This window comes from Lithobates pipiens, unplaced genomic scaffold (assembly GCF_037356315.1).
Source record: "Lithobates pipiens isolate NorthernLeopardFrog02 unplaced genomic scaffold, aLitPip1_a1.2 Scaffold_3, whole genome shotgun sequence".
NCBI classification, from domain to species: domain Eukaryota; kingdom Metazoa; phylum Chordata; class Amphibia; order Anura; family Ranidae; genus Lithobates; species Lithobates pipiens.
In genome coordinates this window covers 93,954,740-93,979,042 of record NW_027507790.1, presented here as the reverse complement: position 1 = coordinate 93,979,042, position 24,303 = coordinate 93,954,740, and the positions used below count along the sequence as shown (strand labels likewise).

Genomic DNA, 24,303 nt, shown 5'->3' with positions numbered 1-24,303 from the left:
GTGTACATCTTTTGTATACTTGTTTTTGATACATTTCTCACAAATCTAAGATTACCATGAATCTTCTTGCTGATTTGATCTTACTGAATAGATCAAGTCCTCAAGAGGTTGAGGATCAATGCAAACTTTCCTGATCAATCAGAACTTTCCTGATGGATCTCGACTATGAAGACAGTAGAAACCCCTGCCCTGCACAGAATGAGAACTGAGATGAAAGAAGAGAAAGCACTCTTGACTTCCCTGCTTACCAGGAACCCTTCTAGGGGAGTGCTGTCAAATTCCACCCTTTAGCATGATCCTCAAGTTAAATCGACTGGCAGTCACTTTCTTCAATTGTGGAAGTCTCCTATATTTTCTCCCAAAAGGGAGTTAAGACCTCTTCTGTGTTAATAGAGGCAGGAGGGTCACTCCACTATCCCCAGTAAGGACTGGGGAAGGGCAGAAAAGAAGGGTGGGTAAGGTTGGTCAGCGTTTTCTGTCCTGGTGGGAGCAGAATCTGTCTTTCATATGCTGTCATGGAGGGTGATGGGAATAAAATATATAAATATATTTAAAATATATCACACACACACACACACACACACACACAATCTCAAACAAAATCAAGTCAGTATTTGAGTTCATGAAACATCTTTATTTTCAAAGAAAAAAAAAAAACATAGAATTTATCTGGGGTTGTTAAACAGCTCAATTTTAAGCCTCAAAATTACAAGTTGAAGTTATTCCCCAATATCAATCTGCTGTCTCTTCAGCAAGAACTGACTAGCTCTCCCTTAAAGAACAAGTTTACAGTAAAGCAAAATAAGTTCCCAGACCCTCTACCTATCTTCCTGATGGGAATGGCTTTCCACTGTATTTACAGCCTCTCTGCAGAACTCTTGCCCCTGCTACCTGTGCAGGTTTTTCCCAAAGATTTGAATAGAGCCTTATTCCAAAGCAGGCCAAACGCAGTCTCGGAACTGACATGTGTACTGCTTAACTGAAGTCAATGGTATTTTTATGACCTACTTCTGCATCACAAACCGTTAAAGAATATAATAAACTGTATCTCCACGGCTTGTCAGGATGCTAAATGTGGTCTGCAATTTGATAAACAATACTAACAAGAATGAATGAAACATATTAGGGGCAGAATGCTAGCATAAAAGCTTTAGGATAATGGGGAGATCTGGGTTTGTGTACTACAGTTTTCCCAAGAAAAATTAAAAGATCAGACAGTTCAATTTACTTGGAGAATGCTTTAAAATTCTGCAAACACTCTAAAACTGACTGCAAAATGGGGAACTGTGGTGCACTTCCCAGTTATGCCTTTCTACTTCCACCTACATTCTGTCATAGCCCTGTGTGTCAGTACACTTGAAAATGAGCAGAGGTGGAACCATCTTTCCACAAGCGAAGGGTTTCCACAGCTACAGAACGGCAGAGGGGGCAAGTTTTCTCTCTATCAAACCATAGGCAAAGGCACTCCTCGCAGAACACATGCTGAAAGAAAAACAAAGAATAATTTCAAGTGATTGTAAACTCCTATTTAAAAAAAAAATAAAAATAAATAACAAACATGTCATTCTTACTTGTTCTGTGCAATGGCACTCCTGGCTCCTCCCCCTGCCGAGTGCCCACCATAGTAACCCACTTTCTTTGGTGGCACTCATGGAGGGATAAATCCTGAGCCACTCTGTGTGTCAATTAACATCAGAGCGTGGCTCGACCCCCCCATTTCCTCCTCACTGGCTGTAATTGATAGCAGCAGGGACCAATGGCCTATAAGGAGAGAGCAAGCAGGGAGACCAGCTGCTCTCATGCACAGCACTGGATCGAGAATGAGCTGAGCTTTATTGGGGGGAGGGGGGGTGTGTCTGTACTCAGAAGATTTTTTAACCTTAATGTAGATAATAAAACACTTGAAATAATGCTTGCCTCTATGTTCCTATGTGCAAGATATGGAGCACACGACTTGCGGTAGCCTGTGCTCACTAAAGGTGGTATTAGAAGAGGCACATAAAGGGGTAGGTGATACTATGACAGCTGGGTCCTTTTAGTGATGCACAGTCATGTGTAAGAGGATACAGCAGTATCTAAAATGGGCAGCCTAGAAGTGGCCATTTCAAATGACTGCAGTTGCAATTTGGAGAGAACAGAAACACATTAACATTTTAGCTAGTAGATAATATTTCAAGTACTAGCATGTACTGTATATACTCGGTCCCAACTGCCACTTTTGCCTGTTAGCTTGGTGTACATTAACTTTGTTTTGCATAAGTATCCACCTCCCTTTCACTTATATTGTAGAGCTATGATGATGTCATCCCTATATTCTACCTTTCTGTATGCATGTCCATTGACAACACTGCAAATAAAAAAGAGCCCTGGCTGCCTCAAATTACCAACCCTCCCTCTACCAGTCTCAGTACTGCTGTGCATGACTTTACAGGAGGCAAATATCAAGAGGGATTCAGGTTCAGGAACATGTTCGCAGCATTTAATGGTTTATTTTTAATGAGTACACAGCAGGAATAAATATGCTTTATCTGCATGAGCAGAGATAAAAAAAAAAAAAAAGAAGATCATATTACCTGGCATATTAGGATTATGGGATCTTTGAAATCTGCCTGGCAAATAGCACATATATCCCCAGCTTCACTACATTGCTGGCTGCTGGCACGGACACCATATTTCTGTATTGGAGGAGTGCAGAAAATATAAGAATGCATACTTTATTAAATACATATTAAAACATGAATAAGCTCAGATCTATACATTATTAAGCATAACAACAAAAATGGGGTATTATCTATAATGAAATGCCACTATACAATGTGCATCTGCACTATCCGATTAGTCATGTCAAAGGTATTCACCTGATTCACTGGGGATTTAGCTGTGTGGCCTAATGACAAGTCATTTTACTCTTAATGGCATTACCTACAGTGGATATAAAATTTCTACACACCCCTGTTTAAACGTCAGATTTCTGTGATGTAAAAAATGAGACAAAGATAAATAATTTCAGAACTTTTTCCACATTTAATGTGACTTCTAAACTGTACAACTCAGTTGAACAACAAACTGAAACCGTTTACATGGAGGGAAGTAAAAATAAAAAACTCAAATAATATGGTTGCATAAGTGTGCACACCCTTAAACTAATACTTTGTTGAAGCACCTTTTGATTTTATTACAGCACTCAGTCTTTTTAGGTATGAGTCTATAAGCATGGCACATCTTGACTTGGCAATATTTGCCCACTCTTCTTTGTAAAAAGAAATCCATCAGATTGCGAGGGCATCTCCTGTGCACAGCCCTCTTCAGATCACCCCACAGATTTTTAATTGGCTTCAGGCTCTGGCTGGGCCATTCCAAAACTTTAATCTTCTTCTGGTGAAGCCATTCCTTTGTTGATTTGGATGTATGCTTTGGCTGAAAGATGAAGTTCCTCTTCATAATCAGCCTTCTAGCAAAAACCTGAAGGTTTTGTGCCAATATTGACTGGTATTTGGAACTGTTCATAATACCCTCTACCTTGACTAAGGCCCCTGTTACAGCTGAAGAAAAACAGCCCCAAAGCATGATGCTGCCACCACCATGCTTCACGGTGGGTATGGTGTTCTTTTGGTGATGTGCACTGTTTTTGCCCCAAACATATGTTTTGGAATTATTGCCAAAAAGTTCAACCTTGGTTTCATCAGACCAGAACAGATTTTCCCACATACTTTTGGGAGACTTCAGATATGGTTTTGCAAAATTTATCCGGGCTTGGATGTTTTTATTCGTAAGAAAAGGCTTCTGTCTTGCCTTCTACCCCATAGCCCAGACATATGAAAAATACGGTAGATTGTTGTCACATGTACCACATAGCCAGTACTTGCCAGATATTCCAGCAGCTCCTTTAATGTTGCTGTAGGCCTCTTGGCAGCCTCCCTGGCCACTTTTATTCATGTCTTTCCTCAATTTTGGAGGGACTTCCAGTTCTATGTAATGTCACTGTTGTGCCATATTTTCTCCACTTGAGGATGACTGACTGTCTTCACTGTGTTCCATGGTATAAATTATTTTGTACCCTTCTCCTGACTGATCCCTTTTAACAATGAGATCCCTGAGGACCCTGGCTTTTGTTGTAGGATGCGACTAAGAAAATGTTAGGAAAGACCTACTAGAACAGCTAAACTTTATTTGGGGCTAATCAGACGCACCTTAAATGATGGCAGGTGTGTACTGACTCCTATTTAACATGAGTTTGAATGTGATTGCTTAAATTCTGAACACAACTACATCCCCCCACTTATGCATCCACATTATTATTTATTTTTTATTTTTACTCCCCCCCCTAAAAGATTTCAGTTTGTTTTTCAATTGAGTTGTACAGTTTATAAGCCACATTAAAAGGTGGAAAAAGTTCTGAAATTATTTATCTTTGTCTCATTTTTTAACATCACAGAAACCTGACATTTTAATAGTGGTGTGCATACTTTTTATATCCACTGTACAGGACAATACAGGTATAGAGCGCTAACTGCTCAGTTCATTAATTTAGGAATGAATTACTTTTTAAAAGCAAAGCTATCATTACCTAAAAGTAGTAAAACTGGCATTGCAAATGGAATATAGGTACTTTCCAAAGTTCTTGGCGTTGGGTTTTGGTTCCAAATAAAAATTACCCCATGCTAAACTTTACCTAACTGTAAGGCATACCCTTAAAGGTATTAAAACCCCAACAATAAACCTCTGGTTTCTTAAATATACTGCTTAAAGCATTCTACAGTATCTAATAATTCTAAAAACAAAAACCTGTTAAATCTGCCCAAAATCCAGTGAGTTCCTAAAGTCCTGTGCACTCTGCAGTGTTAACCCACACTAAGAATTCCTGCCTAAGTTTTCTCAATTAACTACAGAACACCACCCTTCTAGGTTATGAGGAGATCGGGACGTACTACATAGTCCCAAAAAACTTCTGGGTGACAACACTGCTCTTCCATAAATGCAGTACAGTAAGCATTGTCACCCTATGACAGAATCAGAAGTTGTAATCTGCACACTTTATCCAGGGCATTGTCCAAAAGCATTTAAATGGGATATATTTAGGTAAATATGAAATAGAGGTTTTTCTCTGGCCAATGCCGATATTTAGAAATCACGGCCAATGCCGTTTTTTTGGGCCCATATGTTAGGACGATCCCCCCCCCCCCCCCCCCACCTTCATCTCATAAAATCTAACAGACACCTTTCCCACTGGGGTGTTTTTTCAAAAGTGCCTGCAAAACGGCTCCCCTGCAGTCTGTGTGAAAGACAGAGTGCTTTCATACTGTGGCGATGCTCTGGAAGGATGTTAAAAAAAGTCTTGCAAGCAGCGCCTTTGGAATGGTGTATACCGCTCTTCAACCACTAACGAAACGCATGCAATACGATTTGGCAGCAGCGCTTCACGGGCGCATTTAACCTCTTCCTCGGCCGCTAGCTGGGTTATATGCACCCCACTAGCAGCAGAATAGCACCGCTAAAATGACGGTAAAGTGCCGCTAAAGCTAGCGTTTTACTATCAACGCCTGCCCGCTCCAGTGTGAAAGCAGCCGTAATAAGGGATACAGAAAATTTCTTACATTTAAACAAAACAAACCTCCAATCTTACTTGTATGTATAATTTAGATAAAAAAAAAAAAAAAATATATATATTAAATATTAAATAAAAACAGGTAATCAAAACTTTTGGACAGAAAAAAAAATGAGCTAACTTTACTGTTTTATTTTATTTTTTTAAAATCATTAGTGTATTTTTTTGCCAAAAAAAATTGCGTTTTAAAGACCTCTGCGCAAATGCCGTGTGACATAAAATATTGCAACAACCGCTATTTTATTCCTTAGGATCTCTGCTAAAAAATATATATATAATTTTTGGGGGTTCCAAGTGATTTTCTGGCAGAAAATACAGGATTTTTACTTGTAAGCAACAAGTGTCAGAAAAGATTTAGTCTTTAAATGGTTAAACTGAGAACTCCCACACACAGAGCTCAGTTCATTCATAAGTGTAAACATTGTATCTCTTTGCTCTTTTCTTGGCAGACTGCACAGAGAAGAGGAAAGTCGCTACACTGAAGACTCAGGCAACTTGCATTGACTTCTATTACAGAAGTCATTTGCAAGTCACGCTGTAGTTATAATCTGCCTTTTTATCAGCTCAATCGACCGATGCCGATTAATTAAAAAATGGCAAATATCGGCCGATATATCGGTCGACCTCTAATATGAAATATTACATTTGAAAGTTATGTAGCCTTTTATCCAGCCACCCGGTGGTGATTATGCCTGCCTTTCTCAACCGAGTTTGTCAGGGGTGCTGCAGCATCCTGGTTGAGAAAGGGTGTGTATTGAGCTCCCACTACTCTGACCAAACTGTACATTGGCACAGCGGGAGCTCAATCATGGGTAAAGTTGGCCATACATGGCTCGTTTTTTGTTTTTTTTTCATTCAGCCAGCCTGCTGAGCAAAAAACAAAAAACAAATAGGTTTTCCCATCCACACAATTGAGGTGGATGGGGGAATCCTTCTACATGTCACTGTATGCTGATAGCAGGACTTCCCCACCATCAAAATACTCTGATCAGCACGGCAGTCAAGCGAAAATAAACAGCCATACATGGATTAAAATTCAAAAGGTTTCTGCTTAACTGGCCAAATTTCAATCCATGTCTGGCCAGCTTAAAGAGGAGCTACAGTCTGCTAACTTAATTTTAAATAAATACACCTTTGGGATTGTTATGAAAAAAAATATTTACCTAAATTTTTCCTCCAAAAAGCCTGGAGGTGGCCAATTCATTTTTGGATATCTAAAGCTGCCCTCTGTTCTCTTACTGTATTTTGTGCCTGACTCTGCCTGGAATCATGTCATTTACGGTTTTGAACTAACACAATGCCAGAAGCAGAAGATGCCCGTTGACTCCTGGGATTGATGAAACCAATGTCCTAGGAGTCAACAGGAAATCGTTGATGACATTAATAGCCGTGGTGGACTGGAGCGGAAGTGGCGGGAGTTTTAAAATAAATACGTTTAAATAAAGTTTAAATAAATACGTTTAAAAAAGATACTTCTAAAAAAAGAAAACAGAAAAGTATTAGCTATTAAATGAAACTTGCTTGTAAAGGAGTTCTGACCTGCTCCATCTCCCCTTACAGTGAAGTACCTTGCAATACCAGTCAGGTAAAATACTGCAATTTTTAAGAAGTGTGTAAGTTTATGTATGTGTGTGCAGATGTATGTTTATACGTATGGGCGTGTGTGTGTGTATATGTACAGTGGTGTGAAAAAGTGTTTGCCCCCTTCCTCATTTCCTGTTCCTTTGCATGTTTGTCACACTTAAGTGTTTCGGAACATCAAACCAATTTAAACAATAGTCAAGGACAACCCAAGCAAACACAAAATGCAATTTGTAAATGAAGGTGTTTATTATTAAAGGTGAAAAAAAATCCAAACCATCATGGCCCTGTGTGAAAAAGTGATTGCCCCCTAAACCTAATAACTGGTTGGGCCACCCTTAGCAGCAACAACTGCAACCAAGCGTTTGCGATAACGTGCAATGAGGCTTTTACAGCGTCCTGGAGGAATTTTGGCCCACTCATCTTTGCAGAATTGTCCTAATTCAGTTACATTAGAGGGTTTTCGAGCATGAACGGCCTTTTTAAGGTCATACCACAACATCTCAATAGGATTCAGGTCAGGACTTTGGCTAGGCCACTCCAAAGTCTTCATTTTGTTTTTCTTCAGCCATTCGGTGGTGGACTTGCTGGTGTGTTTAGGATCATTGTCCTGCTGCAGAACCCAATTTCGTTTCAGCTTGAGTACACGAACAGATGGTCGGACATTCTCCTTCAGGATCTCTTGGTAGACAGCAGAATTCATAGTTCCTTTTATCACGGCAAGTCTTCCAGGTCCTGAAGCAGCAGAACAGCCCAAGACCATCACACTACCACCACCATATTTTACTGTTGGTATAATGTTATTTTTCTGAAATGCAGTGTTCCTTCTACGCCAGATATACTTGGACACACACCTTCCAAAGAGTTCCACTTTTGTCTCATCGGTCCACAGAATGTTGTCCCAGAAGTCTTGGGGATCATCAAGATGTGTTGTGGAGAAATTGAGACGAGCTTTGATGTTCTTTTTGCTCAGCAGTGGTTTTCTCCTTGGAACTCTGCCATGCAGGCCATTTTTGCCCAGTCTTTTCCTGATGGTGGAGGCATGAACGCTGACCTTAACTGAGGCAAGTGAGGCCTGCAGTTCCTTGGACGTTGTTGTGGGGTCTTTTGTGACCTCTTGGATGAGTCGTCGCTGCGCTCTTGGGGTAATTTTGGGCGGCTGGCCACTCCTGGGAAGGTTCACCACTGTTCCATGTCTTCGCCATTTGTGGATAATGGCTCTCACTGTGGTTCGCTGGATTCCCAAAGCTTTGGAAAGGGCTTTGTAACCCTTTCCAGACTGATAGATCTCAATTAATTTCTTTCTCAATTGTTCCTGAATTTATTTGGGTCTCGGCATGATGTGTAGCTTTTAAGGATCTTCTGGTGGACCTTACTGTGTCAAGCAGCTCCTATTTAAGTGATGCCTTGATTGTGAACAGGTGTGGCAATAATCAGGCCTGGGTGTGGCTAGAGAAAATGAACTCAGGTGTGGACAACCACAGTTATAGTATGTTTTAACAAGGGGGGCAATCACTTTTTCACACAGGGCCATGATGGTTTGGATTTTTTTTCACCTTTAATAATAAACACCTTCATTTACAAATTGCATTTTGTGTTTACTTGTGTTGTCCTTGACTATTGTTTAAATTGGTTTGATGTTCCGAAACACTTAAGTGTGACAAACATGCAAAGGAACAGAAAATGAGGAAGGGGGCAAACACTTTTTCACACCACTGTATGTACGTTACTTTTAATCTTGACCCCTAATCATATACGGTCAGGACTGTTTTTTTTAGGGCTTGTTCAAAATAGGAGGCTAGGAAAGCCTATTTTTTTTTTATAAAGCCTATGGATGAACCATGTCAGGAAACTGACCCTGGAACGTAATCCTGGGGCGCTGGACAGAAGGATTTAATTTTTTAACTTTGATACGCCAAAGGGTTTTGTTGTTTTGTTCAGCTGCTGGGGGTTGACACTGGGAGCACTAGAGCACTGATGGATATTTGAAATATTCCAGACATGCAGTAATGCAAACCAAGCCTAAAGTGGGGTACACACTAATAAAATTGGGTGAATGTTTGATGATCTTTCCTCTATTTTTCACAGCAATTCGGAATGAAAATTCGTACGAATATTCTCACTAAAAATCTCGTAGGACAAAAGCTTTTTTTTTATTGTTTATTGTTTCCGATTATGCGCAATCTTCCTTTTCTGATTTTTCTTGTTCGAAAACGGTACACATTAAATCAAAAATCGTCCGTTCTGTTCCCATCCGAGAAATTTTTTGGAGTTTGTCCCTTCGGGAATTTTCATACGAAAAGCCGGAATCGGCTGTCGAAAGTTGTGTACACACTATGCGAAAATTATACGAAAATTCTTTGGATGAAAATGTTCGCCCGATTTTCTTATAGTGTGTATGAGCCTTTAGACTAGGGTGCCTCAAGACTGAAAATACTGTTCAAGGGTGTGTGGCTCACACTGATTTAGGCTACATTTCATGTGTTTTTAGTCCTCTTTACCCTTAGGAGTCTGTTCACACTTTACTAAATTTCTAACGCTTAACAAATGCTCCTATAGCATTCGTAAGGATTGGTGTCAACAAACTTTAGTATGGGCATTTTACAAATGTTCCTGATGGGTTAAAATGCTCCCCGAATGCCCTATGCACAGTTTTGAAGTGTTTGATCAGTGTACAGGGGCATTAAAACGGATTCACAAACACCCATTCCATTACAGTAAATAACCTAATCTTAAACTCTCTGCAAACGCACCGCAAATGCCTACCAGAGCATCTGCAAAGCATTACCATAGACTTGAATTGAAGGCGTTGAAAGGCTTCAAATGCCTCTTGACTCGACATGGAGCTTCAAATTTGAAGCGACGAGATGCTAACGATTCATGTTTTGATAATGTAAATAGCACTGTGTGCTGTTCATTGTATCATTTGCATAGGCGTTTGAGGGGTGTTTTTAATGCCAGTGTGAACTTAGCTTTAATGTTGTAAAAAAAAACTGTGCTCGGAGTTCAATAACTAATGCGCGACATACACCTAAAGGAGTAAGAGTGGCTAATCCCATAAGCAGCCCATAGAGGAGTCAGTTTTTTTTCATTGAACCAGCAGGCTGAAAGAAACAAAACTGACCTGATTCGAGTCGTGCTGCACTTTGTGAATGGACTCGCAGCCTCCTGGAACCAGTGACGTGTCCCAGGAGGTTGCAATCGACTTGTATACAACTGCCATGTTGGATTTTTACTGGTCAGTCAACACTGCAGGTTATAGACTGCAAGGCTGATCAGTGTATTCTGACAGCTGTAATGTCTACCCACTGTCAAAATACAACAGTTCGGTGGGGAGAATTCCGCCATCCACACGTCACTGGTTCCAGGAGGCTGCAAGTCCATTCACAAAGCGCAGCACAACTCAGGCGTGAAGTGGAAAGTTGGCTGTGAAACCACTGGCTTCCCACAGTAAACATACTGGTGCTGGAAACTTGGGTGAAGAACCAGCCCAGGGGAGGACAGCATTGGATCCCTGGATAGGTAAGTGTCCAAATATTAAAAGTCAGCAGCTACAGTATTTGTAGCTGCTGACTTTGTTTTTTTTTAATGACTGAAGAATCTCTTTAATCTGTGCAGTTTCATCTACTAAAAGAATTCCTGCCCCCTGACACCATTACCCATCAACTGACACAAGGACACTGCATGAGCTGTGCAGAAAATGTGTTAACGTTGTCATTTTGAATGACATCTGTCAATCATGAAATATACAGAGAATTCGTATGAACATACACTTGAAAATCTACTAGTGGAAGGCCAGCTTTAATCCTGTTATGGGCTGACAACACACAGCATTTTTATGGACTGAGCGGTGTTAGCCCTCCCTAGTTTTCTTTTGCTAAACAAATTAATCCTCACATTCATCCATTCTTAAAGCTGATCACACTGTAGTTGAAAAATAAAAACTAGGAGAGCGGACTACTCTCAGTGGAAAGTGTGTACAAAACACAAGACAGCTCTGAACTTAAACTGGTTGTAAAACTTAGACATGAAATATGAACAAAGCATATCCCTCTGTAGTGTGCGCTTCTATCAATCCAGGGCACTAAGTGTAATTTCTGTCTGCTAGCTCGTTACTCTGCTATCAGCACGAATCTCTTCTGACAAGTTTTCCTGATGCCAAGAGAAAAATGTTGACAGAAGGGATTTCCAGCTGATTGACAGCCTCAGCTCTGTTCCTGTGTGCTGTGTGAAGGGGATGTGTCCCCTCTCTCCAATCAGCTCTCAGAGCTCGCCTCACTGATGTAATTTCCACTCTTTGCCCTCTGCTTTTCAGAGCCAAGAGATCCTGTTTAAATTCTGCACTTCGAATGGCTGTAGGGGACAAACTACTGTAGATAAACAGGTACAACTTATGTAGGAGGATTTGTGTATCATCCAAGGCCAGTCACTTCACTGGGTATATGTGAGAGTTTACAACCACTTTAAGAAATGATTAGCAGATATTTTTGTTCCACTTTTTGAACAGATAGCACAAAATAATTTCACTGGTGAGCATATAAAACAAGTGCCAAGGTTTGCCAAAGAACTGCCAAGGTTTGCATACATTTTGATGTACAGTAAATGAAATAGCCAAAGAAAGAGCAAAACCTCTCTGTAATGGCTGTAGCGAGATGATAGACCCAGTGGTAAATCTCATTGCTAGAATCCCTGACATTTTCAGAAAGGAAATCTAACCACTTTGTTCAAAGCTGTCATTGGACACAATCTTTATTGGTCAATGGAATAATATTTATATTATTGATAGGGGTACCTGAGGATGGCACAGTATTCTCAGTGCTTTTCTCAGGCCTCCAATTCGTCCACAGATGTCAAAGGACTGAAATAAAAGCATGAATTAGTTGATCATATATAATCAATTACTGTTTAATATTGTTCATCTTAGTATAATGCCTACTATATGTATTTAATACAAACACAATTTAAACATCACTGGCAATAATCAGACAGTGTAATGCACTCTGATATGTGGATTTTGGAACTGGATGGAAAGAAAACCAACTCTTGAGAAAAGTAAAACATCTCCTCATATGTATTTCATCTGTGTTTTTGTTGTTTGCCTGAAGATTTGTTTTAGGGCCCGTTCACACTAGAATGCTCTGCGGGAAACCGGCGCTCCATATCGGTTTCCAGCATCACATTCAAATTGTACCGCCTTTGTGATCTGCAGTGCATGTCAGTGCAAAATTAATGACACCCCATCAACTGAATATTTTCTGAGACAATGACATGAAACAAGCATAGTGATCAGGGGTTCGAACTTCACTGGATGCATGCTTCTTTTTTCTGGGCTAGCCAACAACTAGCATTTGCAATGTTTTCCTTTAAAGTGTACGTATAGCTAATGTTTTTTGGGGTGTGGGAGGATTAGAACCCCTATCAAGTTGTATTGCTGTCTGTGTACCCTCTGTTTACCCTCTCTGTTTGTCCTGGTGACCAATGTCACTGAGACAGAAAGTGATGGGAAATCAAAAATCTTACAGTTGTCTCCAGAACAATAGTGAGGAGAAATCTTCCAAAGGGGATGTCTGAGCGGGATTTCCTCTCACTTCCAGTTGCATCTTTGGGACAGGAAGTGGAGATAAATCTCGCCAGTTGGACAGCCAGCAAAAAATAAACTGACAGGGTTTTAACCCTTACCCAATCTATCCAAAACTACAAAAGCTTTGGATAAACATACATTTTTAAGAGTTCATCAGACAAACACAGTTACATTTTCTCCATAAGGTGCTGGTCAGCAGTACTACACAGTTCCTAACCTTCAGGTAGAGTGAGGGTTGCATGGTGTATTATTAGTTTCAGTATTCACAGTACAGGATCTGTTTGGAGAAACAAAGCCCCCAGGAATCCATGCAAGTTATTTTGCATTTATCGAGTTTTTATATACTAAGAATACACACAAGCTGCTGTCAAATACCCTCTCTAGGAGAGGGGCACTTGGAAAATGTGCCACTCTCCCAATCCAGCCTGTGTGGTTAACATGTGTGAGATGGCCTCAGCCTTGCACCACTCCACAAGCCACGCCCTCTGACATGTTTCACCCCACCCAATGGGGCGTAATCATAGTCTATGACTAAGCCCCGGTGGGTAGGGCAAAACATGTTAGAGGGCATGGTTTGTGGAGTTGTGCAAGGCTGAGGCCATCTCACACGTTAACCACACAGGCTGGATTGGGAGAGTGACAATTTTCCTAAGTATGCTATACACCACCAGCGCAACCATATACATTCCCCTTCTATTAGCAGCTCTCTGGAAGAGGGGCATGTAAAACATTTACCACATTGGACTGGAAAGAGTACAACTCACCTTACAAAGACTGTATAGGATTATAAGGATGCTTCCTAAGAAGTAGGCGCTTGAAGGATCATCTCCTATGATATATTTATACCACAGCTGGATGGGCACCAGGGAACGGACCAGCTGGCTCAGCTCTTCAATCAGTAGGTAAAACTTGCCCTGCGGAGACACAGTTAAACACTTAATTCCACAGAGACTAGGCAGACTCAGACACAGAGGCTTTCATTACTTCATGTGGTGTTATGAATCTTTTGAGACTAAGTAATGAGACATTACAACACTCAGAGGTCCAGAACATTTAATCTACAGTTAGCTAAAGATAATTAGGAGTGAAATTATAGAGCAAGTAAAAAAAAAAAAAAAAAAAAAAAAAAAAGAAGAAGGGGTCCGCAGTGCAGTTAGTGCCAAACAAATGATCACTACCCCCCCCCCCCCCCTTTATTTAGTCTGTGTGACTTATACCAAACATGAAGGCTTTAACGGCTGTATTACATGAACATTAATGATATATCATAGTATTAATAATTATATAAACTACAAATGCAAAAATAACTGCGACATTTATTCAGTAAGAAAAATGTCAGAAAGTAGTAGAAGTATTCATTTGCAAAATAATGTAAGCAACCATTAACTTTTAGAACTACAAAACAGTCTATTAGTTTCATTCAAATGAACATTAAACTGGCCAGGGGCCAAAAAGGAATAGTAGGAAGGCCACATATGGCCAAAAACATGACTGCAATATGAATGGCCTCAAGTATAGAAACCTCAGTTTCTGTGTGTGTGCGCGCTTTTTTTTTTTTTTTTTAATAACGCTGCACCCCTATTGATCCCTTAATTTGACGGGTTTACTCACTGACCAACATGAAGGCTTATGCCCTGTACACGTGGTTGGACATTCCGACAATAAAATCCATCGGACTCCATCGGAATCCATCCATCGTCGCACAAAGTTGTCGGAAAATCCAATCGTTTAGATCAAGGTGACATATAACACGTATGACGGGACTATAAGGAGGCCATTAGCCAATAGTTTTCGTGTCGTAATTTATTCTAACCATGCGTGGCACTTTGTGCGGCAGAATTGTCTACAAATGATCGAAATTTAAACGATCGGATTTTGTTGTCAGAAAATTTTAGAACAAGATCTCAAACTTTGTGTTTTGGAAATTCCCGACAGAAACTGTCCAACGGAGCCCACACATGATCGGAATTTCCGACAACACAGTCCGATTGCACATTTTCCGTCGGAAAGTCTGACCGTGTACAGGGCATTATGTAGAAGGGGGCTGAGATAAGGTCAGAGCAAACATTTGAACTTTGGATAACATTTTACCTAATTAAATAGATTGATATGCTAGCCAATTTTAATAAAGCTTTAACCACTTGCTTACTGGGCATTTAAACCCCCCTCCTGCCCAGACCAATTTTCAGCTTTCAGCGCTGATGCACTTTAGGTACCACTGATAGATGGGACTGATGGGCACTGATAGGTGGCACTGCTGGGCACTGGTAGATGACACTGATGGGCACGGATATGTGGCATATGAGGTGCAGCACTGTTGTTGAGGCAGATTGTGGCAGTGATATGTGGCACTAATGGGTGGCACTATAAGTACTAAGGGGTGGTACTGATGGGTGGCACTTTTACTTTAATTAGGTTGCACTGGCAGGGGGCAGGTGGGCACTGATGACTTGGCGAGGAGGAAAAATAGCCGATTACCGGCTCTGTTGTGATCACATGATCAGCTGTCATTGGCTGACAGCTGATCATGTGGTAAGGGGTCGGGATCGACCCCTTGCTCCGATCTGTGATCAGGCGAGTCTCATAGACTCGCTGATCACAGAGCGCGCCGCGCGTGCCCCTCCGGGGGCGTGCAGGCCGCTCGTGCACGGGACAACGTCAACAGACGTCGTGCCGGCAAAGCAGGTCCGCGCTGTAGCTGTCATTCGGCTATAGTGCGAATCTCAAGCGGTTAAGCTAAAGGTAGCTTCTCTGTATGCTGTATGCTTTTTTTCCCATCAAAATCTGAATTTCAACTGCCAGGCTTCGTGAATTAAAAGTGGTTAAAAGGCAGGTTTTCTAAATTAATGCATTCTATGCATTAAGATAAAAAACCTTTTGTGTGCAGCAGCTCCTCTCATACTTACTTGAGCCCCATCTTCCTCCAGCGATGTTGCTCGAGTACCTTGGCCAATCCGGAACTCTCCCTCCTGATTGACTGAGACACAGCAGCAGTGCCATTGGCTCCCACTTCTATCAAGTCAGTTAGACAATCAGGAGAGAGGGCGGGGTCAAACCTCTGCACCATGTCTGACTGGACACACAGAGCTGTGGCTTGGCTTGGGTGCCCCCAAGCTGCTTGCTGTGGGAGCACTCTACAGGAAGGAGGGGCCAAGAGAGCCAACGAGGGACCCGAGAAAAGGTGGATCCAGGCTGCTCTGTGCAAATTCACTGCACAGAGCAGGCAAGTATAACATGTTGGTTATTTTTAAAAGAAAAAAAAACAAAACAAAAAACAAGACTTTTCAATCACTTTAAGTTTAGAAATGCTCTGCACTTAAAACAACTAAAGTGAGCCATGAATGAAATAGAGGAAACATGAAATGCTTTTACACACCTTCCATTATCTCCAGAGTGTATCTGGAGCCCCAAAATACTGGGTGACATATTATACTAATATTGAATTGACTCCATGAAAATGGTGCTTGGCCCTGCTTCCTCCTAGAAACAAAGGACATGGGATGCTAGGGTCTAAGTGCCAATTTTTTGGGATCATACTGATATTTGCATAATTCAGTGCCCCAACAATGTATTTGTTCCAAGAATTGGAAGTCTGGTACTGGCTGTTCTTGGCCTGAGTCTCCCAGTAAGAACTACTGTGCATATTATGCCTAAACTAAAGTACCCCCCAGCACTTAATAATACTAAACTAAGGTCTAGTTCACTGCACACTCACCTTGCCCTGGGGCAAGAGCCTCTGTGTTGGTAGTAAAGGTCCCAAACTAAAGTATAGAGCAGTGGTCTCAAAACTGTGGCCCAGAGGCTGGATGTGGCCCTTTGCTTGCCTTTATTGTGCCCTTGAGGCACTATTTCACCAATGATGGGGCACCATTTCCCCCACTGACACCATAAATGCGGCACTATTCTTCCATTGATACCAATAATAGGGCACCATTTCTCCCATTACAATCAATGATGAGGCACTGATTTTGGGGCATTTACTACTCCCACTGCCAACAGCATGGCCCCTCTAAAGTCTGAAGGACAGTAAGCTGACCCTTTGCTTAGAAAGTTTGGAAACCCTTGGTAGGGAGATCTGAGATGCCAGTGCCAGAATAACATGATGTACACCAAAGGAACTGGGACTCATGGGGTGTTCTAAAAAGAATGTAAAGTAAATTCAAGATACCTGCAATACATTCAATTTCAGTTTATTTGTCTCTTTAGAGTACAAGTACATTTTAGGGTAGACCAATCCTTAATGAAAAAAAAAAAAAAAAAAAATCTGATTTGTGGGGGAAAAAATGTAAGAAAAAAAGCATACCCCAATTAAATATGCAATATCACTTATCATTTGGTAGAACTAATGTATGGCCTGAGATTCAAGCATCAGAGCACTGATCTGCTTGCATACTTTGTTAGTTCAGTGCACCCATAATAGAACGTTGTATGTATATATGTATGTAGGTGGCATTCACATGAAATCAAAGCTGTTGGATGCTTCAGTTTCCTCCCACACTTCAAAAACATGCTGGTAGGTTAATTGGCTCCTGTGTAAATTGGCCTGTGTATGTGTGCAAGGGAGATAGGGACCTTAGCTTGGCATGCAAGCTCCTTGAGAGAAGGGACTAATGTGAATAAATAGTATGTAAGCATGAAATAGCAAGGTATGTACTGCGTAAATTGGCAGTGCTATATAAATCCCAGCAACAAATATTAACTACAAACTGATGTGAGAGTGAAGGAATTAAAACTCTCCCTGGCTACCAGCATATGATCACAGCCATTTGACAGTCTAATAAAATATTATAACCATTAGTGTTTTCCTAAGACATACTAGCAGAAAAAAAATGAAAATAATGATGGGGATTGATAAAGTAACAGTAGGTAGGACTATGATGATGTTATGCTTTTCCAACTGATGCTATCCTACAGACAACCAGAGACTGGCACATCTCCAAAACATAAGGAATGGGAGTATAATTATTGGGGAAGTTAAGAAAAATAAACTGGTACCAAGCACTTTGATTCACCTACGGATTGATGCACTTTTTGAGTATAAAGAATTTTGTCCTGTGAGTTTTTTACAGGATGCATTCTAATATTGGCCTCTGGTTTATGTTGCTAGTTAACTAATGATGGCACCAATTACTGAAGAGCATGTGTGCCTGGTATGCATGCCGGCATCAGCTCATTAGGATCTTAGGAAACTGGCACCAGAGATACCTCAATCTTTTCTGGTACAGGGACATGTGCTATCACATTGTGTAGAGTATTGCAGACACTGCTGTGCTGCAGATGAAAAGACCAGAGAGTGTGCTACACTGATTAACGACTCAGATGTGGATTATAGCCTTCTCTGTCCGCTCTATCCCCTGAGGTCTTTGTAAGAGGAGGAGAGAGTGTGTGTTTGTGCATGTGTTTAGAGGCTGAGGGAGGGAGGAAGGTGAGATCATACTGCACGTCTTATGTTTTACAGTCCCGCTGCTAGGAATAAAGTCTCATTGCTCAGAGCTTTGGCATTCTTATGATCTCATAGCCCTCCAGTGGGCTGACAGTGAAGCAAATTTTCATCTGCTTACAGCACCTCTCTACTGTTGTTTTCATTTACACTATACCCTACAGGTGCAGGCTCGACACTATAATACAATTAGAATGAGGAGAAGATTCACACAAACTGCTACGGCTAATACCTTTCTTAGATGAAAAAAATAAATAAATGGGATGTAAATAACTTTGTTTAAGCAAAACACATTACGGCAAGCTTCAACATTCCAATAAAAAAGGTACAAACATTGTAATAAACCAATATACTTGAAGGCATGTTTATTTTGGCAATTTTGGAAACAAATTATATTTAGTTTAAAATTCTGTCCGATTTAGATTTTTTTTTCTGCCTCGTTGTAGTCACATAAGGAGGGTACTGATACCGTGTTTGACTAGTTTGAAGGCCACATACATTAATTTCATGCTCTGAAGCCCCAAACCATGAGTGTATGATTAGGAGTTACAAGTGGATCAGTCCAGGGTTCAAAGCTAAGAATTCCATGAAAAATTACAATTAGGTGTAGTAACATGCTAGCCATGAAATCAACTATGGACATCCGGGAAAGATATTTAAGAGAACCAGTCATTCTAGACACAGTCAAACGCAACAGCAATTCTGTGAAAATATATGTAAAGAACAGCACATTGGCTTTCATTTCTGTCTTCTGATCCTTGCTTAGAATCACGGGCAGGACGCTATCTAAATGGAGTCCTCGTGTTGTCCCCCATGCTTGCCTGGGTTTCCTCCTGCAATTCTGTAAACATATAATGTGTAAAGGACAGCACAGTGGCTTTCACTTCTGATCCTTGCTTAGAATCACGCAGGATGCCATCTACATGGAGTTCTCATGTTTTCCTCATGCTTGCCTGGGTTTCCTCAAAAAATTCTGTAAACTTCTGTATAATGTGTAAAAGGGCAGCACCGTGGCTTTCACTTCTGTCTTCCAGTACTGGGGTTTGAATTCTGGGTAGACACTATCTACATAAAGTTTCTATTGCCTGGATTTCCTCCAGGCACTCCAGTTTCCTCCCACACTCTGAAGACTGCTATCTAAATTGGGCCTAGTATGCGCATGTGAGATAGGAACCTTAGATTATAAACTTCTCAAGACAGGGACCTGATGTGAATGTACAGTACATAAAGCTCTGCATAAATTGTTGCCTCGTGGCCACAGGCACATGAGCTGAAATGACAACTTGCAGGTGCATTTCTGTGGCCGGGAAACACAGGCAACCATAGTACTGAAGTGCTGTATGCAGCTATGCACAGGTTTATGCCGCTATTAGCATAAACATGTGCATCTGCATGGGCATACAGCCTGCATACAGCTATTCCTTACTATGGCTGGCTGACAGCTGTGTATCCCGTACACCTGCAATTTAAGCTGTATGCCAAATTCACCCGTGTACATAAGCCCTTAAATTGTCCATAGGTATAAACTGATGCCAATTGAAGATTGCTTTGGTCAAATGCCAGTCCATTATGGTATAATATATGTGTAAATTGCTGTGTGAAAACAATGATGATATACAAAATGTGCTAAAGTCCATATCAAGTGAAATAATACAAAAGTTTTTACACGTGAAGATATTAAAGTCCAAATGTGTGTCTTGAAAGAAAACACCACAGTGATGTTAAATGAAAGCCGCGCTCAATCTGCAGAGCCTACGCAAATGACGTCACCACACCTTCTTGGATCTGAAATCTCTGCTGTACAGCTTGGAACTGTGATTTTTCCATGCGCATATCTTTTTTTTATCATGCGAGTAGAATTTGTACCGTGTACCTTCATTAACATTTTTAGCCAATTTATACTATGTGGTTTCCCTCGCTTTGATTCCATGTGGATGTTTGGTAATATATGGTCATCCATGAGTTCACCCATCCTGGAGAGTGTGCCGGTCTGATGCATTGGAGCCAACTGCTGTGAATTGGATTATTTCCTGAGGAAAGTGTTTACAATAGGTGAAATAGACTCTGTAGTGGAGCCATTTCAGTCTGGTCAGACTGCATTCTCTATAATGGTGATGGTTCACATGGTGACCACAGGAATGGATTAACTGCTTAAGGACTGCCCCATGTACATTTACTGTGGCAGGGTGGCCCTTAAGTGCAAAAATCACGTAACTGTACGCGATTCCTTCCTCCGGGTCTGGGGTGCGCGGCGCTGGAAACCCGCCCCGAGCCAATCAGCGGGTCCAGCGGATGCAATGTCTGCTGGGAACCCAGGGATCATTCATTGAGAGGCAGAACAGCAGTCTGCCTATGTAAACAAGGCAGATCACCGTGCTGCTAGTAAGAAAGACAGAGATCTTGTGTTTCTACTAAGCAGGAACACAGATCTCTGTCTACTTATGGCGCGTACACACGATCGGACTGTATGATGTACTTAGTCCGTCATACAATCCGACGGACAATCCGGCATACTTTCCACTGAACGGACTTGACCACACACGGATACACAAACAGTCCGACGAAAGCTTGCGCGATGACGTACAGCACGTACGACGGGACTAGAAATAGGAAGTCCAAGACACAGCAAAGCCCTGTAAATCCTTTCTGGGCATGCGCCATTCTTAGTCCGTCGGACTAGCATACTGACGACCGTATTGTCCGCTGAAACCGAAGTACGACGGAAAGATTTTTGGGCAAACCGAAATTCTTAGTACTCCGGACTGCACGCTGAAAAAGTCCGCTGAAGCCCACACACGAGCGGATTGTCCGCTGAAATGTGTTTCAACGGACTAAGTACATCATACAGTTTGACCGTGTGTACGCGGCATTACTGTTAAAGCACCCCGCACACATTTAGAAAGCACTCCCAGGGAACACATATAACCCTTTGATCGCCCATGATGTTAACCCCTTTCCTGCCGGTGTCATTAGTACAGTGACAGTGCATTTATTTTTAGAACTGATCACTGTATTGGTGTCACTGGTCCTCAAAAAAGTGTCAAGTGTCATTTATGCCGCATACACGACTGTTTTTTCCATCAGAATAAACTCCGACGGGAGTTCTGACAGAGTTCCTCTGAAATGGTCTTGCCTACACGCGATCACACCAAAGTCCGATCTGCTAGAACGAGGTGATGTACAACATGTATGACGGGACTAGAAAAAGGAAGTTCAATAGCCAGTAGCCAATAGCTGCCCATGTGTCGTTTTTGGTCCATCGCAACAACATACAGACGAGCGGTTTTCCCGATAGGAATTGATTCTGTCGGAAAGATTTAAAACATGTTCTATTTCTAGGTCCATCAGAATTTTAGAAAAAAAAAAAAAAAGTCAGATGAGGCCCACACACGATCGAATATCCGATGAAAAGATTCCGCCCGACCGTGTGTACACGGCATTAGTGTCCGCCGCAATGTTGCAGTTAGCTAAAAATCGCTGATCGTTGTCACTACTAGAATAAAAAAAAAGAATTCCATAAATCTACCCCATAGTTTGTAATCGCTATAACTTTTGCACAAACCAATCAATATAAGCTTTTACCAAAAACATGTGGTAGAATACATATTGGCCTAAACTGATTAACAAATTCGATTCTTTTCATTTTTTTTTTTATTGGGTATGTTTTATAGCAGAAAGCAAAAATATTGTTTTTTTTTTTTTCTAAATTGTCTGCCTTTTTTTATTTATAGCACAAAAAATAAAAACCGCAGAGATAATCAAATACCACCAAAAGAAAACTCTATTTTGGGTACAATGTTGCAAGACAGCAACGCAGTGCAGTATGGCAAAAAATAGCCAGAGCTGATGTGGCTAAGCACGGCTTTTGTTAACATCACTGTGGTGTTTTCTTTCAAGACACACATTTGGACTTTAATATTTTCACTATTATATTCTTTTGTAATATTTCACGTCATATGGCCTTTTAAATTTAGCACATTTTGTAGATCTCCGTTTTAGAACGGCAATATACATGGTATTTGTTATATCGTTTGTCTTACTATCTTATACATGGTATTTATTTGTTATATCGTTTCTCATACTATCGGTTGCTAACAGCTATTTATATCACCATATTCCTCTACAGCAACACATTTTCTACCTTTTTTTTTTGCACTTTAAATCTGTCAGCAGCTTTAATTTCTAATTAAAGTGGCAAAGTCCCTTTAAAAGAACTTGTGTGCACCTCCTTCACTGAATCATACTGGACTGCACAGTAGACACATACATAATGGTGGATTTACTAAAACTGGAGTGCAAAATCTGGAGCATCCCTGCATAGTAGCCAATCAGCTTCTAACTTCAGCTTGCTCAATTTAGCTTGCTCAATTTAGCTTTGCCAAAAAAAAACCTGGAAGCGGATTGATTTCCGTGCACAGCTGCACCAGATTTTGCACTCTCCGGTTTTAGTATATCATCATAGTAAATTATTGAAAGTTTAACTGTGTCTTGGTAGCTAATTTGTAACATATAGCTGGAAAAAAGTTGACATTCAGACTGACAGCTGAATATATTAGAAAATTAGGAGTCTAGATTTACAGAAAAAAAAAGTCGTAGGGGGTTATTTACGAAAGGCAAATCCACTTTGCACTGCAAATGCACTTGGAAGTGTAGTCGCTCTCAATCTAAGGGGTAAATCTGAAATGAATGGAAGCTCTGCTGATTTTATCATCCAATCATCTGCAAGCTAAAATGCTGTTTTTTATTTTCCTTGCATACCCCCCTCAGATTTACAGCGACTATACTTCCAAGTGAACTTGCAGTGCAAAGTGGATTTTCCTTTAGTAAATAACCCCCGTAGTCTTGAAAAATTATACTACAAAACATTTTAGATAATACTAATAATGCTCACGGAGTTCTCCTTTACAATACTAGTCTTCAGATAAGGCAAAGTTCAATCAGTTTAAAGCAGGGTTACATTTTTAAACAAAACAAGACAGCAAAACTGCTTATGATGGCTAGATATACAAAAACACATTAAATATGTTATGAGATGTTACAAATAGATAGGAACTACTCAAAGCAAACAGGTAATCCTTGATCCTGCGGGATTATGAGACATTGTGGAGTATGAGAGGGCAGATCTGCAGCAAAGTCTGAAGAAAATGTAAATGCATTAGGGATTGTAACGGCCTGTGATACTGCACTGCCAGTAGTAGACTAATCCCAAGTCACATCAATCATATCCATGACTAAAGTTAAAGGGTTGAAATTTGCAATGCACCAATCCACTGAGCACTCTGGTTGCTATCTCAGAGCAGCAGCATTAGGTAATTTGCTCCATATAGAAACCAGTCTCGACTCACACTCTCCCTCTATTGGACTTACTGCGGCAGCTCTTTTTTTCTCCTTTAAAAAATCAATATTTATTGTATAATTTTCGCTGTACATGGTTCCTGCATTTTCAGCCAAAAGAAACCCGATTAGCAAGAACCAATATTTTAAAATGCATTTCAGAATGTTGTAAAAATAGCAATAACTTGTAAAAGGGTTTTCTTTTGTTTACTATTACCCAACTAATCATGATGTGATCACTTCCAGTACAGGGCTGGACTATGATGGAAAATGCATAATGCTTTACTTTCAACGAAAGCTTTTAGCCATTGTCATAATGTGCAGAGAGAAACAAAATGCTGCAAATGGTCAAAACAAAGTTTACTTCTCTTCTTAATAATTCAAGAATAAATTAGATACATTTTAAAGGTTCTTTCCACTGAGCAGGCATATTAATTATCTATGAAAATGTATATATGAGTAAGACTTTAAAACCACACCAAGTCAAAATGCCCAATCTAAAACAGATGTATACTAGAAGAACTGTATGATGGTCAGTGGTTAAAACACTAATGCTTAATGATAGTTGTATTGGTAAGGCATTTTAGGTAAATCTACAAGCTTCTACATCGTGTACAGGGTTGCTGGAGTAGAACAAACAACTATATATACAGTATATACCAATAAAAAGTCTGATATGTTTAGACATAGTAAAGGAACTAAGGCCCTTTGAATTGACTGTTCCGATCAGGTCTGCCCATCAGTTTTTCAGGCAGGCCTGAT

General features: G+C 40.6%; 1 protein-coding gene across 2 annotated transcripts in view; it reads right to left on the bottom strand.

Moving 5' to 3' along the window:
* Positions 1 to 613: 613 nt before the first annotated feature.
* RNFT2 (ring finger protein, transmembrane 2) overlaps positions 614 to 24,303 on the bottom strand; it is an 81,623-nt gene continuing 57,933 nt past the window's right edge. For both annotated transcript variants that reach the window (XM_077462045.1, XM_077462046.1), the window contains exons 7-10: positions 13,532 to 13,681; positions 11,979 to 12,044; positions 2,574 to 2,675; positions 614 to 1,482 (exon numbers count right to left, since the gene is read on the bottom strand). In XM_077462045.1, coding sequence (XP_077318171.1) covers positions 1,348 to 1,482; positions 2,574 to 2,675; positions 11,979 to 12,044; positions 13,532 to 13,681 — 453 coding nt within the window. In that variant the 3' untranslated portion in view covers positions 614 to 1,347. The remainder of the gene's footprint in view (positions 1,483 to 2,573; positions 2,676 to 11,978; positions 12,045 to 13,531; positions 13,682 to 24,303) is intronic.